The sequence below is a fragment of the Triticum urartu genome, chromosome 2A (genome assembly GCF_056163025.1).
Source record: "Triticum urartu cultivar PI428250 chromosome 2A, HENAU_Tu73, whole genome shotgun sequence".
Taxonomy (NCBI): Eukaryota; Viridiplantae; Streptophyta; class Magnoliopsida; order Poales; family Poaceae; genus Triticum; species Triticum urartu.
Window position 1 is genome coordinate 757,290,795 of NC_141874.1, and position 18,038 is coordinate 757,308,832.

General features: G+C 49.8%; 1 protein-coding gene across 1 annotated transcript; it reads right to left on the bottom strand.

Moving 5' to 3' along the window:
- Positions 1-16,113: 16,113 nt before the first annotated feature.
- On the bottom strand, positions 16,114-17,126 carry LOC147987881 (uncharacterized). Its single transcript, XM_087540467.1, has 4 exons — positions 16,978-17,126; positions 16,774-16,843; positions 16,449-16,680; positions 16,114-16,343 (listed from the first exon to the last, which is right to left on the bottom strand). The coding sequence occupies exons 1-4, from the start codon at positions 17,124-17,126 to the stop codon at positions 16,114-16,116; spliced, it is 681 nt and encodes a 226-aa protein (XP_087396593.1).
- Positions 17,127-18,038: the final 912 nt, after the last annotated feature.

The following is an 18,038-nucleotide window of genomic DNA, read 5'->3' on the forward strand; positions in this document are numbered from 1 at the left end:
TCATCACCGACCTCGCAGTCATACCCAATGCGTCGGGGCCAATCAAACTCTTCTGTGACAACACTGGAGCTATCGCACTTGCCAAGGAGCCCAGGTTTCACAAGAAGACCAGGCACATCAAACATCGCTTCAACTCCATTCGTGAAAATGTTCAAGATGGAGACATAGATATTTGTAAAGTACATACGGACCTGAATGTAGCAGATCCGTTGACCAAACCTCTCCCTAGAGCAAAACATGATCAACACCAGCATTCCATGGGTGTTCGATTCATCACAATGTAACTAGATTATTGACTCTAGTGCAAGTGGGAGACTGTTGGAAATATGCCCTAGAGGCAATAATAAAAGCATTATTATTATATTTCCTTGTTTATGATAATTGTCTTTATTCATGCTATAATTGTGTTATCCGGAAATCGTAATACATGTGTGAATAACAGACACCAGCATGTCCCTAGTAAGCCTCTAGTTGACTAGCTCGTTGATCAACAGATAGTCATGGTTTCCTGACTATGGACATTGGATGTCATTGATAACGAGATCACATCATTAGGAGAATGATGTGATGGACAAGACCCAATCCTAAACATAGCATAAGATCGTATAGTTCGTTTGCTAGAGTTTTTCCAATGTCAAGTATCCTTTCCTTAGACCATGAGATCGTGTAACTCCCGGATACCGTAGGAGTGCTTTGGGTTTACCAAACGTCACAACGTAACTGGGTGACTATAAAGGTATACTACGGGTATCTCCGAAAGTGTCTGTTGGGTTGACACGGATCGAGACTGGGATTCGTCACTCCGTGTGACGGAGAGGTATCACTGGGCCCACTCGGTAATGCATCATCATTATGAGCTCAAAGTGACCAAGTGTCTGGTCACGGGATCATGCATTGCGGTACGAGTAAAGTGACTTGCCGGTAACGAGATTGAACGAGGTATTGGGATACCGACGATCGAATCTCGGGCAAGTAACATACCGATTGACGAAGGGAATTGTATACGGGGTTGTTTGAATCCTCGACATCGTGGTTCATCCGATGAGATCATCGAGGAGCATGTGGGAGCCAACATGGGTATCCAGATCCCTCTGTTGGTTATTGACCGGAGAGCGATCTCGGTCATGTCTACATGTCTCCCGAACCCGTAGGGTCTACACACTTAAGGTTCGGTGACGCTAGGGTTGTGAAGATATGTATATGCAGTAACCCAAATGTTGTTCGGAGTCCCGGATGAGATCCCGGACATCACGAGGAGTTTCGGAATAGTCTGGAGGTAAATAATTATATATAGGAAGTGCTATTTCGGCCATCAGGACAAGTTTCGGGGTCACCGGTATTGTACCGGGACCACCGGAAGGGTCCCGGGGGTCCACCGGGGGGGCCACCCATCCCGGAGGGCCCCATGGGCCAAAAGTGGGGAGGGGAACCAGCCCATAGTGGGCTGGTGCGCCCCCCTAGGCCCACCCCATGCGCCTAGGGTTGAAACCCTAGGGGTGGGGGGGGCGCCTCACCTTGGCTTGGGGGCCACTCCAGCCCTGGCCGCCGCCCCCCTAGGAGATCCCATCTCCTAGGGCCGGCGCCCCCCCTAGGGGACTATATAAAGGGAGGGGGAGGGAAGCAGCCGCACCCTGCATCTCTGGCGCCTCCCTCTCCCCTGCTACACCTCTCTCCCTCGTAGTACACGGCGAAGCCCTGCTACTGTGACGCCCTGCATCCACCACCACGCCATCGTGCTGCTGGATCTTCATCAACCTCTCCTTTCCCCTTGCTGGATCAAGAAGGAGGAGACGTCATCCGCTCCGTACGTGTGTTGGATGCGGAGGTGCCGTCCGTTTGGCGCTTGGTCATAGGTGATTCGGATCACGTCGTGTACGACTACCTCATCCCCGTTATTTGAACGCTTCCGCTCGCAATCTACAAAGGTATGTAGATGCATCCAATCACTCGTTGCTAGATGAACTCATAGATGGATCTTGGTGAAACCGTAGGAAAAATTTTGTTTTCTGCAACATTCCCCAACAGTGACCACCCGATGTGGCTGTACTCGGGTCTTGAAGACACCACTCGGATCCACCCGGAGGAGGTCACCGATGAGATGATGGAAGGGTGGCTGTCGAGCATCACAGGGAACAAAGACAACCCTGAGGAGCCAGGAGGGTTCCTCCACTCGACAACACATACGAAGTGGACCAGGTCTGACCTTATGCTCCTGACTGAGATCTTGCTTTCTTCATTGGTCTTCTTTGAATTGGTCGATTGACTTTTGTCTTGTCTGTTGTTTTCCAGGCAACTATCGAGATGTACTCGACGCCCAACGGGGCGCAGGAGACGACTGAGGAAGGGGAGGCGAGCGGAGGTGAGAGCGGAGATGAACAAGCCGAGTGGGAATCCGATGGCGAAGGAGAGGGAGACGACGACGTCGACTCCAGCGAAGAGGAGGAGGAGGAAGTTGACCCCCCCGCTCAGAGAGGCGATCCAAGCTTACGCACGATCCGGCGCGGGAACGTGGTAAGTCGACTGCTCTTGTTGGGCAGTCATCGAAACGCCCTCGGACCTCTTCTCCTACGCCGACCGAAAAGGCTCCCAAGCACCCACGCGCGACGCCGTCCAAGCCGCCCAAGGCTCTGCCCAAGATGAAGATGACTGTCCCCACCATCTCTGGGTAATAATAGAACTTGTTTTCCTTTGTCGACCGAGGACGGGTCTTTGGTCGATTCACTGAACCAACTGACTGACTTTCAGGATTTGCAGCGCTGCTACTTCCGAGCTCTCCGCCAAAGACGACGATCAAGAGATGGAGGATGCTGTTACTTCCAACCCTGGTATGATTACTGATGTTCTGCCTTGAGTCGACTGGATATTTATTGCAACTCTGGTCGATTGAATTTTTCCTTGTAGCTCCTCCTCATGTTATTAACCTCTCGGACGACGACGACGACCTGCCGCTGAGAGTGAGAAGGAACAGGGGGGCGTTGGCTGGCAAGACCCCCCGATCTGCTCCGGCGTCTGAGGCCGTAGCTCTGGATGGTGGTGATACCACTCGGGCTTCTGTGACTTTCGCTGTTCCCCTGATGAGCGTGCGGCCTTCGACGTCGACCGCAAATCCTCCTTTGCTTTTTGCCACGTACCCCGTCCCTGAGGACCAAGCGAGTGCCGCGAAAGAAGATATACGTCAGGCGGGGATCATGATGGAACAAGTGAAAGTGGCTCGGGAAGCCAACCAAGCAGCTTATGACGCGAGTTCGGCTCTTCAGAGCAACGTCCAGGTCAGTCGACTCAACACTTGGTCTGTTACGATATGCTGTTTGAAGAATCTCTTTTCCGAAGATCTTTATATCTGTACACCCACTGGGTGTGTCTTCCATCTTTTTGGATGAGTGGGGGCACGCTAAGTGCACCCACTGCGTGTAGTCCCCGAGACTACGGTGGACTGCTGGCAGTCGACTGTAGTCTTTATACTGTGTTGCTGTAGTTGTACTCCTTCACTCGGTCTGGTCAGGCCATGTCGAATGGAACTGTATCCGGTCGACTGCGGACAGTCGATTTTTTTTTCAAAAGCCAGTGGGGGCACGCTGAGTGCACCCACTGGGTGTAGTCCCCGAGACTACTGTCGAATGTTTTTGATTCGGCTGTGGTCTTAGAAACGCCATCATTGTCACTTAGTTACTCGGAAGTAACTTATCTTGGATGTCTGTCGACTGATTTTTTTTTGCAAAAGTCCTGCGAACTTGTAGCTCGCTATACTGAGTTGGAGAATAAGCAGATCCAGCTCAACCTTGACTTAAAGCTTGCTCGAGAGAACTTGAAGAAGGTGCAAGAGGAAGCAAAAGGTATGGCTGGTGAGGTTCTCCACTCTTGACGAGTGACTTTTCTTTCTTGTCCATTCCTGATGTTGATTTCACTCGACTTGCCGCAGATAAACTGGAAGAAGCTCTGAAGAAGAAGGATCAAGATCTTGCAGAAGCACAGAAAGAGGCCTTGAACAAAACGAAGCTTGCAGAAGAGAAACTGGCTTCGGTCAAAACTCTTGAACATGAGAATTCCAGACTGAAGACTGCTCTCAAGACAGCTAATCAAGAGGTCAGCCGATTGAAGAACGACAAGATGGTTCTGCACGACCAGGCGGGTGAGCTGGCGGGGAAGGTAAACGATCTGGAGGTTTATCACGGTGGACTTGCCAAGAAGTTGTTCGTCATGCTCGAAGGTAATTACTTCGACCTGGCTGTCATGCAGTTACCAAGCCCGCGTAAGGCCACTGTCTCCGAGTGAGAGGTTTGCTCTACACTCGGTAGGATTTTACATACTTAGGCGAGTACTTGCTGCAACTAAGCCTCCGAGTGGGAGGTTTGCTCACCACTCGGTAGGATTTTTAAACACTTAGGCGAGCACTGGGCTGCAGCTAAGCCCCCGAGTGGGAGTCAGGCTCACCACTCGGTAGGATTTTCAAACACTTAGGCGAGTACTGGGCTGCAGCTAAGCCCCCGAGTGGGAGGTTTGCTCTCCACTCGGTACGATTTTATATACTTAGGCGAGTACTTGGACTGCAGCTAAGCCCCCGAGTGGGAGGTTTGCTCACCACTCGGTAGGATTTTTAAACACTTAGGCGAGCACTGGGCTGCAGCTAAGCCTCCGAGTGGGAGTTAGGCTCACCACTCGGTAGGATTTTCAAACACTTAGGCGAGTACTTGGACTGCATCTAAGCCCCCGAGTGGGAGTCAGGCTCACCACTCGGTAGGATTTTCAAACAATTAGGCAAGCACTGAGCTGCAGCTAAGCCTCCGAGTGTGAGTCAGGCTCACCACTCGGTAGGATTTTTTTTGCAAACTTAGGCGAAACGGATTCGCAGCTAAGCCACCCACTGGGGGATTTCATACGCAAACAGAAGTGACAGCAATTACTGGAACACTCTTGTCTTTGATAAAAATAAACTACATAAGTTTTTCTTATTACATCTCATTCGAGTGAGAATTCAAGTGTAAAATGGGCGGAGTAGTTCCACATTCCAAGCTTGTGGCTCGTTGATCCGGCGGTCAACATTGTAGAGGTGATATACTCCATTGTGGAGGACTCTAGTGACGATGAAGGGACCTTCCCAAGTAGGGGCAAGTTTGTGTGGTTTCTGTTGATCCACTCGGAGGACCAAATCTCCTTCTTGGAAGGCTCGACTCTTCACATTTCTTGCATGGAATCGACGCAAGTCTTGCTGATAAATGGTCGATCTGATCATAGCCATTTCTTTCTCCTCCTCTAGGAGGTCGACTGCGTCTTGCCGGGCTTGCTCTGCTTCGTCTTCGGTGTAAAGTTCGACTCGGGGTGCATTGTGAAGTAGATCACTCGGCAGGACTGCTTCGACTCCGTAAACCAGAAAGAATGGCATTCTTCCAGTCGACCGGTTCGGGGTGGTCCTCAATCCCCACAAAACTGACGAAAGCTCGTCGACCCAAGCGCCTGTTGCGTGCTTGAGATCACGCATCAGTTGAGGCTTCAGTCCTTTGAGAATCAGACCATTTGCTCTTTCAGCTTGTCCATTCGACTGGGGATGTGCGACCGACGCGTAGTCGACTCGTGTGCCTTGAGAGGCGCAAAAAGCACTGAACTTGTCTGAATCGAAGTTTGACCCATTGTCAGTGATGATGCTATGCGGGACTCCATATCTGAATATCAACTCTCTGACGAAACTGATAGCAGTACTAGCATCGAGATTCTTGATGGGCTTAGCTTCAATCCATTTGGTGAACTTGTCGACTGCCACAAGCACATGTGTGAATCCGCTCCTGCCTGTTCTCAGTGGACCAACCATGTCTAGTCCCCAAACAGCGAAGGGCCAGACGAGTGGAATGGTCTTCAGGGCTGATGCTGGTTTGTGCGACATGTTGGAGTAGAACTGGCAGCCTTCACACTTGTCGACTATCTCTTTCGCCATTTCATTTGCTCTGGGCCAGTAAAAACCCGCTCGGTATGCTTTGGCCACAATGGTCCGAGAGGACGCATGGTGACCACAGGTCCCCGAGTGGATATCATCAAGGATTATCTGACCTTCTTCTGGCGTTATGCACTTCTGACCGATTCCAGTTGCGCTTTCTCTATACAACTGTCCTTTTATGACTGTGAATGCTTTAGATCGACGGACGATCTGTCAAGCCTCTTCTTCGTCCTCTGGAAGTTCTTTCCTCAAGATATACGCAATGTATGGTATCGTCCAGTCGAGAGTGATTGCCAAGACTTCCATGATTAGGTCGACCACAGCAGGAACTTCGACTTCAGTCGGATCTGTGGCACTTTTCGGCTGCGGGGCTTCTTCTGTAAAAGGATCCTCCTGGACTGACGGTGAGCGGATGTGCTCCAGAAACACATTGCTGGGAATGGCTTCTCTCTTGGAGCCTATCTTTGCCAAATCATCAACTGCCTGATTTTTCAGTCGAGGAATGTGATGAAGCTCTAACCCCTCGAATTTCTTTTCCAACTTTCTCACTGCATTGCAGTAGCCAGTCATAGCTGGACTTCTGAAGTCCCACTCCTTCATCACCTGATTAACCACCAAATCTGAATCGCCATAGACTATGAGGCGACGGATGCCGAGTGAAATGGCCATGCGCAACCCATACAAAAGTGCTTCATATTCTGCTTCGTTATTGGAGGAATCAAAGTGAATCTGGAGAACGTATCTGAGCTTATCTCCTCGGGGGGAAACCAATACTACCCCAGCACCGGAACCATTCAGCATCTTAGATCCATCGAAGAACATGGTCCAATGCTCTGAGTGAACTTGAGTCGGAAGTTGTTGTTCGATCCACTCGGCGATGAAATCTGCAATTGCTTGGGACTTGATAGCTTTCTTCGCCTCAAACTTGATATCCAAGGGAAGAAGTTCAATCACCCATTTGGCCACTCGACCAGTTGCATCTCTATTGTGCAGAATCTCTGACAGTGGAGCGTCACTGACGACTGTAATGGAATGATTAGAGAAGTAGTGTGCAACCTTCTTCATGGTCATGTAAATCCCATATACAAGCTTCTGGTAATGAGGATATCTTTGTTTTGAAGGGGTCAAAACTTCAGACACGTAGTATACTGGGCGCTGAAATCTGAAGGCCTTTCCTTCCTCTTCCCGCTCGACACCGTAAGTACTGTACTGACAACTTGTCCCGTGGCCGCAATGTAAAGCAGCAGAGGCTCTTTACTGATTGGGGCAGCAAGCACCGGCTGGGTGGAGAGCAGAGCTTTGAGGTCTGCAAACGCTGCATCAGCTTTGGAGTCCACTCGAACTTGTCAGACTTCTTCATCAGTCGGTAAAGAGGCAACGCCTTTTCACCGAGACGAGAAATGAATCGACTTAGAGCGGCCAAGCAACCTGTAAGCTTCTGTACATCGTGCACACGCACAGGGCGCTTCATCCGGAGTATGGTGCCAACTTTCTCGGGATTGGCGTCGATTCCTCGTTCGGAAACGAGAAAACCGAGTAACTTTCCACCTGGAACTCCGAATGTGTACTTTGATGGATTGAGCTTGATATCATACCTCCTGAGGTTGGCAAAGGTTTCAGCAAGGTCAGTCAGCGGGTCGGAACCTTTCCGTGACTTGACCACAATATCATCCATGTATGCTTCCACGTTCCGACTAATCTGAGTGAGCAAACACTTCTGAATCATCCTCATGAACGTGGCTCCGGCGTTCTTGAGGCCGAAAGGCATGGTGACATAACAGAAGCACCCGAATGGAGTGATGAAAGCTGTTTTGATCTCATCGGGCCCATACAGACGGATCTGATGGTACCCGGAATAGGCATCTAGAAAAGACAATCGCTCACACCCCGCGGTCGAGTCGACTATTTGGTCGATGCGAGGGAGAGGAAAATGATCTTTCGGGCAGGCCCGATTAATATGTTTAAAGTCGATGCACATGCGAAGCGACTTGTCCTTCTTGGGGACCATGACAACATTGGCGAGCCACTCGGAGTGGTAAATCTCTCGGATGAACTCCGCTGCAAAGAGCCGAGCCACCTCCTCGCCAATAGATTTCCTCTTCTGGACGGTGGACCGTCGAAGATGTTCTTTCACAGGCTTGAACTTTGGGTCGACTCGTAGACGGTGCTCAGCCAGCCCCCTGGGAACTCCAGGCATGTCAGAAGGCTTCCATGCGAAGATGTCCCAGTTCTCACGGAGGAACTGGATGAGCGCTTCTTCCTATTTGGAGTCGAGCGTCGTTGAGATGTGAGTCGGAGTAGCACTAGGGTCGGTCGGGTGAATGTGGACTGGCTTAGTTTCACCGGACGACTGAAAAGCTGATTCTGAAGCAGGCTTCTTGGCTCGCAGCAATTCACTCGGATCAACGGTCTTCTGGTACTCTTGTAGCTCGACCACCGCCATCTGAGCATCAGCAATCTTTGAGCCTTTCTGAAAACACTCCTCTGCTTTCCTCCGATTGCCTGTAACAGTGATCACACCTCTGGGGCCAGGCATCTTCAACTTAAGATACACATAGCGCGGTCGATCCATGAAGCGTGCATAGGCTGGCCTGCCCAGAATAGCATGATAAGCACTCTGGAAGTCCACAACCTCAAATGTTAACTTTTCCTTGCGGTAATTCTTTGAATCACCGAAAACCACATCGAGAGCAATCTGGCCGAGTGATTCGGCTTTCTTTCCATGAATGACTCCATGAAAACTCATGTTGCTGGCACTGAGCCTGGACATCGGAATGCCCATCCCTTTCAACGTTTCTGCATATAGTATGTTCAGGCCGCTGCCACCATCCATCAGGACTTTAGTCAGTTGAGTGCCTTCGACGACTGGGTCGACCACCAGAGCTTGCCTCCCGGGGGTGGCAATGTGCGTGGGGTGATCAGACTGGTCGAACGTGATGGCAGTCTGAGACCACTTCAGGTAACTGGTTGTTGCCGGGGCAACCATATTCACTTCACGGTTAATGACTTTCAGTCGACTTTTGCTCTCGACGTCAGCAAAAATCATCAAGGTGGAATTGACTTGGGGGTACCCGTCGTCACTATCTTCCTTATCCTCAACTTTGTCTGACTCTTTTTCCTTGTCCTTGGACTGCTTGCCCTGGAACTGCTGGATCAGGAGCCCACACTGTCGAGTGGTATGCTTTGGGTAAATGAGTTTGCCCTCTTCATCTTTCTTGGTGTGAATGTGATACGGCATATCCAAAACATCATTTCCGTCTTGATCTTTAACTTTCTTGGGGTTCCAGGGTCCCTTGAGTTTCTCCTTAAATTTTCCCTGGGTTACGGCCAGGGCCTCCCCAGGAGCGGCTGGCTCGGCCTTCCGCTTCTGTTTCCGACTGGAATTGCCTCCGGTTTCCTGGGCGACTGCTTTCTGCTTGCCACTCTGGAGCCGATCTTCATCTTCACCATTAGCGTATTTGGTGGCAATTTCCATCATCCGATTCAGAGACATTTCTCCGGTCCGACCGAACTTCAGATTCAACTCTCTGTTCTTGACGCCTTCTTTAAAGGCGCAAACTGCCTGGTGATCTGGTACATTCTCAACCGTGTGATGCAAAGTGATCCACCTCTGGATGTAATCCCTCAAAGTTTCACTCGGTTTCTGCACGCAAGACCGCAATTCTGTAAGGCCTGCCGGTCGCTTGCATGTTCCTTCAAAGGTCGTGACAAACACTCGGGAGAGGTCCTCCCAAGTGTAGATGCTACTGGGTGCTAGCTGATTCAGCCACGCTCTGGCTGAGCCCTCTAACAGGAGAGGCAAATGCTTCATAGCCACCTCATCATTGTCGCCGCCAATCTGGACAGCCACTCGGTAATCTTCGAGCCAAGTGTCAGGCTTAGACTCACCAGTGAACTTGCTGACTCCAGTCGCCAACCTGAAGTTGGGAGGAATCACTGCGGCCCTGATGGCTCGACTGAAACACTCTGGCCCTGAAACATGTACTCTGCTGCTGGTAGGAGCATCTCTGTCATGTCCTTCTCTGTGAGCCCTGTTCCTGTCGACCAAACCTTGAACAAGGATGGACCTCGCGTCAAAGCCTGGTTCCCTGGGGTCGACTGGAATCCTCCGCCCAACACTATGAGGGCGTCTGTCATCCTGCTGTCGAAGCGCATATGACCCACTCCTCGGGGGAGGGGTTGGCACTCGACGTCGATCATCACGATCGAATCGGTGATCATACTGCTCGTTTCTTCTGTACTGATCGGGTCGGTCTCCGCGTCCCTCACGCCTCGGGGGCGATCTTGGGCTGTGAGCCGACTGCACTGTATCCGCTGCAACGGATCGACTGTGGATCCTATTCCGCGACTGAGAGACAGCGGAATTCTGGTTTCCCGCTACCCGGAGCAACGCTCTGACTTGCAACAAGCCTCTGCCAGCTTCTGACTGTGAGGGATGAATTGATTCTGCTATTCGGGCCGCGGCTGCCAAGTTCTGAACGGGAGTTCGATATACCTGCGTAGGTGGGAAAAGCTGACGTCGACTGGACTCAGGAGCCCGCTGACGCGCTTGCTCGTCGAGTGCTCGCTGGAGATTCTCCAGTCGAGTGCGCTCGGCCAAGTTAGCCAAGCGCGCGTCCTCCAAGGCCCGGGCCTCGGGGGTTTCTCCAACGATAGGAGTATGGGGTGCATCCATGTTCTGGCGGCGAAGCTCCTCTCGCTGCAGCGACGTGAGAGGCTCAGGGAGATACTCTTCGTGGGGATGCGACGGGTCGCCTCCACCTGCGCCTCCGTCGGTACGAGTAAAACCGGGAGGGTTGCGTGTCCCATCAATTGCCAGAACCTCCGCCGCAGGGTCACTGCTGTCGCATTCGGATGCGGTCTCTGCGGAGCCAGTCGACAGGTCGAACAGGCCGTAGAGAGATTCGTCGGGCTCGATTGCCGCAACTTGTGGGGTGACCGACTGGCGAGCCACCGCATGCCTCACCCACCTCTGAAGTCTCGATCGACCAGAGCGCTTGCGCGGGCGAGAGATGAGGCGGGGAGATGAAACGGGAGCCGACTGATACTGGGTCGACGGCTGCCGCAGGAGAACGCCGCGAACACACGCGCGAAAGTGCGTCGCCCCGCGGACGGGGAGCGCGTCGATGTCGAGCGGAGCCTCCTGAAGCCAAGCGGAGTCGTCGGCGATGAACGTGAGCGCGCCGAGATGGATCTCGCGGCCCTCCACCAAAACTCCGCATGAAACCATGATCGAGAAGATCGGAAAAATCGCAACTCCTACAATCAAGCGCTAAGATTCCGGCCCCACGGTGGGCGCCAACTGTCGTGGTTCTAAGTCTGACAGCGATGTAGGGGGGTAAGTATGGAGAGGCTAGATCCTAGCTATGTAGAAGCTGTAAGCACACAAAGATGTACGAGTTCAGGCCCTTCTCAGAGGAAGTAAAAGCCCTACGTCTCGGTGCCCGGAGGCGGTCGACTGGATTATATGTGTGAGAATGACAGGGGTGCCAACCCTTGATACTGAGGAGGGGGGTGGCTTATATAGAGTTCGCCAGCCCTCTCCTGCCGTCAGTAATGCAGGGTTTAAGGTACATTAAGGCTGGGCGTTACTGGTAACGCCCTTAATAAAGTGCTATAATGACCATAAAGACTGCTTAATGATCGACCGTTTGCCTACGAATGACTTTAGATCTCCTGGCAGTCGAGTGGTTGGCTTCATGGTCGAGTGATAGCTTCTTGATCGAGTGTCTTGAACCCGTCAAGTGGGTACCTTCAAGTCGATTGAAAGGTGACTTCTTCTAGGGATGTCTTTGGGTAGGGCTCTTTGGACAGGTCCGTGCCCCTACCCTAGGTACATAGCTTCATCACTGGCCACTGGCGGGGCGTTGGAGTGAACGGTGGCGCAGGCAAACGGAGTCGCTGGTGATGTTGTCCACCACGCACACCACACAGCGGTTACTTATGTTAAACATATAGAGCTAGATGCAACAACATGTTCAGCGCTCAAGTCGAAACTAACACAGCAGCAGGAAAATGCTAGAGTCGAAGCTAAGCTGCACAAATGTTTAGCGCTCAAGTCAAAACTAACATATCAGCAGGAAAATGCTAACCTCAGGAACAGGGTCGGTCCTGACTTTTCCGAGGCCCGGGGCGAGCTTCAAAAGTGGGCCCCATGAAGAAAGACATTTCTTTTTGAAAGACATAGTCAATAATTTCATTCATACGGATATATATCATAAAATTTTATCGGACTTCAAACATCTAACTAAACAACAGTACCAAGAATTCATTAGCAAATACGATCTCATAATACACCAGGGACATGGTAAATTTTAGCAAACAACCAACAAAGCTTTTTAGGTTATACGTATACTGCAGGAAAGGAGGGGGGACAGCTGAATCGTTGGAGGAGAAAATTAGAAATTGAACTAGCCAATTCCAAACATCTTCGACCTCGCTCCATCCTCAATTTCGTGTTTGAGAAACCTGTATAGAAAGAAAAGACCAACTAGTGAGCTAAAATTACATAATTGAGTACAAAGATCAAATGGAAAACAGACTGAAAAGTTACTAGAACTTTTTGAGGCGGTGTCCATCCTAGTTGCAAAGCAAACATAACTGATGTGGTTCGGCTGGCCCCCCCTGCGGCTGCTCATAGGATGGGACATACTTATAGGTAGCGTGCTGCAGAAAAAAAAAGAGAAATCCATAAGGTACGAGTAGTAGTGATGAAAAATTTAAGGGTGATCAACGGAACTAGTCATAATCATTGCTAGGTGCTTCGGAAGAGGAGCGGAACGGAGAACGAGAAGACAGACGCAGGGAGATCGATGGAATCAGTCATAATCGATGGAATCCGAACTCTACTTGAAGAAACGATTGGCTGAACAATAAAACGATGGGCTGTATAGCGTATGTACCACACAGGTTGGAGCCCCTCATCAGGTGGGGCCCTAGGGCGTCGCACTTCTTGCCCCTACCCAGGGCCGGCCCTGCTCAGGAAATGGATTCCTCACCGATCTAAAGATCATTCAATGGATGTGCGGCCACCGCCCTCCTCGACAGCAACGACAGGATCCTCTAATTGAGCTTCAGGGCAGGCCGACTAGGAAGCTGCTTCACTCATCCTGCAATCAGAATGAATCAAACCTCGGAAGAAAGAATATCAATAATGGTAAAATGAAACAGCATGTTCATTTCATTAAATTCTCAAAGAATCCAGCTAAAAAGCCAATGTGAAACAGTTATTTTTCCACTCGTATTAAACACTACCAAGTACCAACTACATAATTCAGATACGCCTGTGCACTCGGGATTGTGCCAAATGTCCATAAGACCAGAGCTCCACCGACATTAGGAAGTGTAGTAAACCATGAGCCTATTCCAGCAACCTATCTAGAAGGTTAAGGCCCTCAATATAACACAAAAGCATCAGATCATAGCAGTTATAGTACGTGCTGGAGGTCTACCTTGACTCTGAAACTGAAGGAAAAAGCAATGACTTTCCCAACTCTAAACTAATGTAGAAGATCTCATCTTGCAAAACACTAATCCGAAATGGAAAGGGAAAGGCAGCTCCAAAATATTAACTGGAGCATAACTATTCCTTGGATCTCCTACAGGAAATCAGTATGTAGATCCCTCGACAGCAAAAGACCACAGCGTTCATGCAAAATCTATAAACGGTGGGCATGAAAGGTCACAAAATGCAATGAATGTTGATGCTCAACATAAGAAGAATGCCTTGACTACAAACAGATCTGATAGTCACGCCATCTACCTCTTCACAAGGAAAAGGATTAGAGGTTGGAGCGGTGCAGATGAACCTCCGTTACTTTTGACCGGCGAGGGAGTCAAACATCATTCATGCAACAAAATGTTTAAAAATGGCTATGAAATTACAACCAACAAATGGCACAGCAAGAATCTACTTAAAGTTTACTCTTTCATATAAAACCAAGAACTTTATATAAACAGAATAAATTGTCCCTATCACAAGCAGTGCACCAATCCTACAAGTTGACAGTGTTTGACCTTGCAACAATCAAATTAAATGATTGATGTGTTTGCTCCTCTACAGATTAAATCAGTGCATGGATCTCGGAATCAAACATTCATGACTTGCACATTCCTGTGTGTATTTCTTCTTCACCGGCCATCTAATGGCAAGGTACATGTTTTAACAACATGAGCAATAAAAGATTTGTGTATGCCCACTCCGGTCCTGCTACCGTATCCATGTATCATGCATTCATGCTAGATGAACATGGGTTGCAACGACTTATTTGTCCTGTGTCAACATATAATTGAGTCACTTAAATTTATTTCACTGGCAAACGATAAATACTACTATGACTATGCAGAAGTGCAGTTTAGAGTTCAATCCCAAAGTCTTCCAGAAAAGAATGGAGAGTAATATTTGAAGAACAGGGAGTTTGCAGTCTAGTTATTTTGGATGATAGCAGCGCTGATGTCTACAGTCTAGTTACATGAAACAACACACCAAATTTAATTTATCGCTTACCACTGACACAAGACAAGTGCAGTCTTTGTAGATAACCGATCCACGCATGACCACAATAACAACAATGAATTATCTTAGAACCACAAAATTTTCATGGTGTACCGCTGCACAGTAATGAAGTTTACCACCACGATGGTCACTTGGGCACACAGAGAGTGAGAGAGAGCAGAGGAGAGGAACCAACAGCTTATCTATGCCATAGTCCAAGAAGAACTGGCCACCAGAGGGGCGTTGGAGTCAACACTGGCGCAGGCAAACAGAGTCACTGGTGATGTTGTCCCCCACGCACACCACACGGCGGCCACTAATGTTAAACCTATAGAGCTAAATGCAACAACATGTTCAGCGCTCAAGTAGAAATGAACACAGCAGCAGGAAAATACTAGAGTAGAACCTAAGCTTCACACAGTAACTGCAGCATATGATTTTCCCCTAAAAAGTTGTGGAGCAATAATCTTGGCAACCTAAATATCCTACGAATTAAAACAGGACAGGGTAGAAATAAGTAAGACCATCATCTCATAGTTCATCTGAAACAAACCGACCTTAAGCTCTCATAGACAGTCTTTGACCGTGCAACAAAATAAAACTAAATGCTTGATGTGTTTGATCCTCTACAGGTTACATCAGTGCATGGATCCAGAATCAAACATTCATGACTTGCACATTCCTGTGTGTATTTCTTCTCCTTTATTGGTCATCTAGTGACAAAGTACGTGTTCTAACAATACAGGCAATAAAAGATTGTTGCTATAAATGATGGACAAGCAATGCAGATACATTCAGCACAACAATTAGAGATCATCCCTTGGACCATGATTAGCTTAGGAGAAACTACCACACATGCAGTGAAATAACCAAGTTATTTTGAGCCCAGAAATATTAAACTTGGCACAATCGGTACAAAACACTACAGTTACCAATAGAGGGAGTCACCAACATCATATCCACATGGCAACTATCAGGTACGTCCACATGGAATCCAGTCATGTAATAGGATAGGCATGTAGTTTACCTACCTAGTTATAGCCAGCCGGTTGTGGCGTCTCCTCTTGGCTAGTGGATGTTTCTAGCCCTTTTTTGCTCTGTGTGAGCTTTCTTTGCTTTTTATTACTTTTGGAGACCTTGGAACCATGTTCGCACTACTTTTTTGGTTAATAAGATGGCCGTATGCATCTTTCTGATGCAGAGGCCGGGGAATCCCCCCTTTCGAAAAAAAACGTCCACATGGAATCCAACCACATAAAAATGGAAACAAAAAAGGTGGAACCCAACCACGTCAAAATCATCATCTAAATAGGTACAGTGAGAGGAACTGCAGGGCAAAAGAACACAAAATGGCCCTTGCATCTCACTTGCAAGAATGAATCATCGTCATTAACAAAAGGCAAGAACTCACTAGGCATAAACGTGTTAGCAGTAACAACACAGCGTTACAACCAAAGACCACAAGCATTACATGGCCGGCTCGGATTGCATAAGTTAGAAAAAACAAAATTATACTCCTTTATATTTAGGTGCTCGGCTAGGTGCGGCCAAAACTTATACTCCACCTTTGTACCCCCTCTATTTTTAGGGGATCAGCTAGAGTTGCTCTTACATGATTTATTTTCCTGAATGATGCAGTAAATTAAACACACATGTGATAAATGATGAGAAGAAAAAAAAACATAAATGATGGTCAATCTAGTCTATATCGAGGCCCATTTCCTCCTATCAAGAAGGGGGTCTGTAGCATATTGCTCTTGCTGAAAAGTTCCTTTGTGTGCCCATTCCATACACGCCTCTTGCGGAAAAATTCCTTTTCCTGCCCCTCCTTTCCACATCCGAGTTGTACGGCATTTGGGTGCAAAATCTTGGATTCACTGGGACACAATGCGCAGCTGCTTGTCAAACGGTCCAACGGCTCTTCTGTCAAAGATAAAGAGGGAGAGATGGAGTATTAGATAGATCATATCTAGTGGGCTGCACGTACGTTTCGACGATCAGATAGGTCGTTGGAAGATTAGCGCGTACCTAGGATGGTGCATGTCTCGACGGTTAGGTTGTTAGAGCACCGGCCGTAGCGTAGCTCGGCGAAGAAGATGTGCTCATCATCGTCTGTCTGGCGAGCCGAGAAGTTGATATGGTACCAGAGGTCTTCCCTAAAACCAACACAGGCGGCCTTCAAATCCGTGGTCGGCAGATCAGGGCACATGAAACTAACGCTGCCTGCGGTGGGCCGATCAGGAAGCCGGAACTCAGGACCCTGCATACACAATATCGATCTCAAGGCAAGAATAACTAAGTAAGTAAGCTGTGCCTATATGCGAGGACGCTTGTGGGTAAGTAGGACGCATACCGCGTGGTTGGAGTTGTAATGTCGGAGGGCCGAGTCGGCGAGTTCACGAATGCAGTAGGCGTCCTCTCCTCTGTCGTCAAACAAAACAAATTAAATAAATAAACAAAATAAAGCAGGAATTGTTGGCTCCACACGATCAATGACCGCATTGACTGAAAATACATAAATTGCAGGGAGTAGCAAGGTAGGCATAGCAGTACGTACTCTTGGGTGTTCGGGTCAACAAGACGTCCGCTGTCCTTGAGTTGTTGAAGGCGAGCTGCAAACTGTTTTGAGACGGCGGCTCTACGCACATAACGAAGATGGCCGGAGCCGGCGCCGGCGCCGTTAGGGGAGGAGAACCAGGATCCCATGGATCGATCCGCCTTCCCTCCTCTGCGTCCTTGACGGGGGGCTCTTTGATGGATTAATCCTCCGCACCTCCTCTACGTACGTCGTCCGTATGTCTGGTGATCGATCGATCACCCAATCGATCTATATGTGTAGGAATCGATCGGGAATCCTATGCGAACACTAGTCGGAAACGCGTCCTTTGTTTGTGCTAAACCTCTTCCCCCCCCCCCTGAATTTCGGGGTGGTGGGCCCACTTTCCCAACTGATGTCAGGATCAACCCGTAAACGGTCCGTATCTATAAGGGCATCTCCAGCCGCGCCCCCAACAGGCCCCCCCAGGCCACTTTTTCGGCGCCGGCGCCGAAAAACCGGCCCAGTCGCGCCCCCAGGGCGCCGAAAATCGCCGGTTCGGACCTTTTTTCCGTCCGGCGGTCACAGGCCGAACCCGGCGCGCTGGGGAGCTGTTGGGGGCTCCGGCGCTAGGGAAAAGCACGCCTGGCCCACATTGACAGGGGAAAAGTCAAGGTTTTCTTCCCCCGACTCGCCTCGCACCCCCCGCGCCCTCGGCCACCACTAGCTATATCCCGGCGACGGCCGCCGCCCTACTCCGCTAGATAGCCATTCCCCGCCGGAAAATAGCAGCACTTCGCCGCGGCAGCCCCTCCCGCAGCAGCTGGGCGTTTCTGGCCGCCGTTTCCGGCCGCGGAGGCGCGGTTTAACGGCGGGTACACGCCCACCGAGCGCAAGGTGTTCGGCGTTTTGCCTGCCTCGACGATGGACTCGGACGAGGAGGAAGAGCTCGCCGCGCTGCTGGAGGAGGAAGCCGCGGCCGACGTCCAGGAAGAAGAGCATCTCATGGTGCTCGCCGCCCTCGCCCAGCTGCTGGCGAGCAGTGAAAAGCCGCGGCGAGGTGGCTCGGCGCCGGGGCGGGT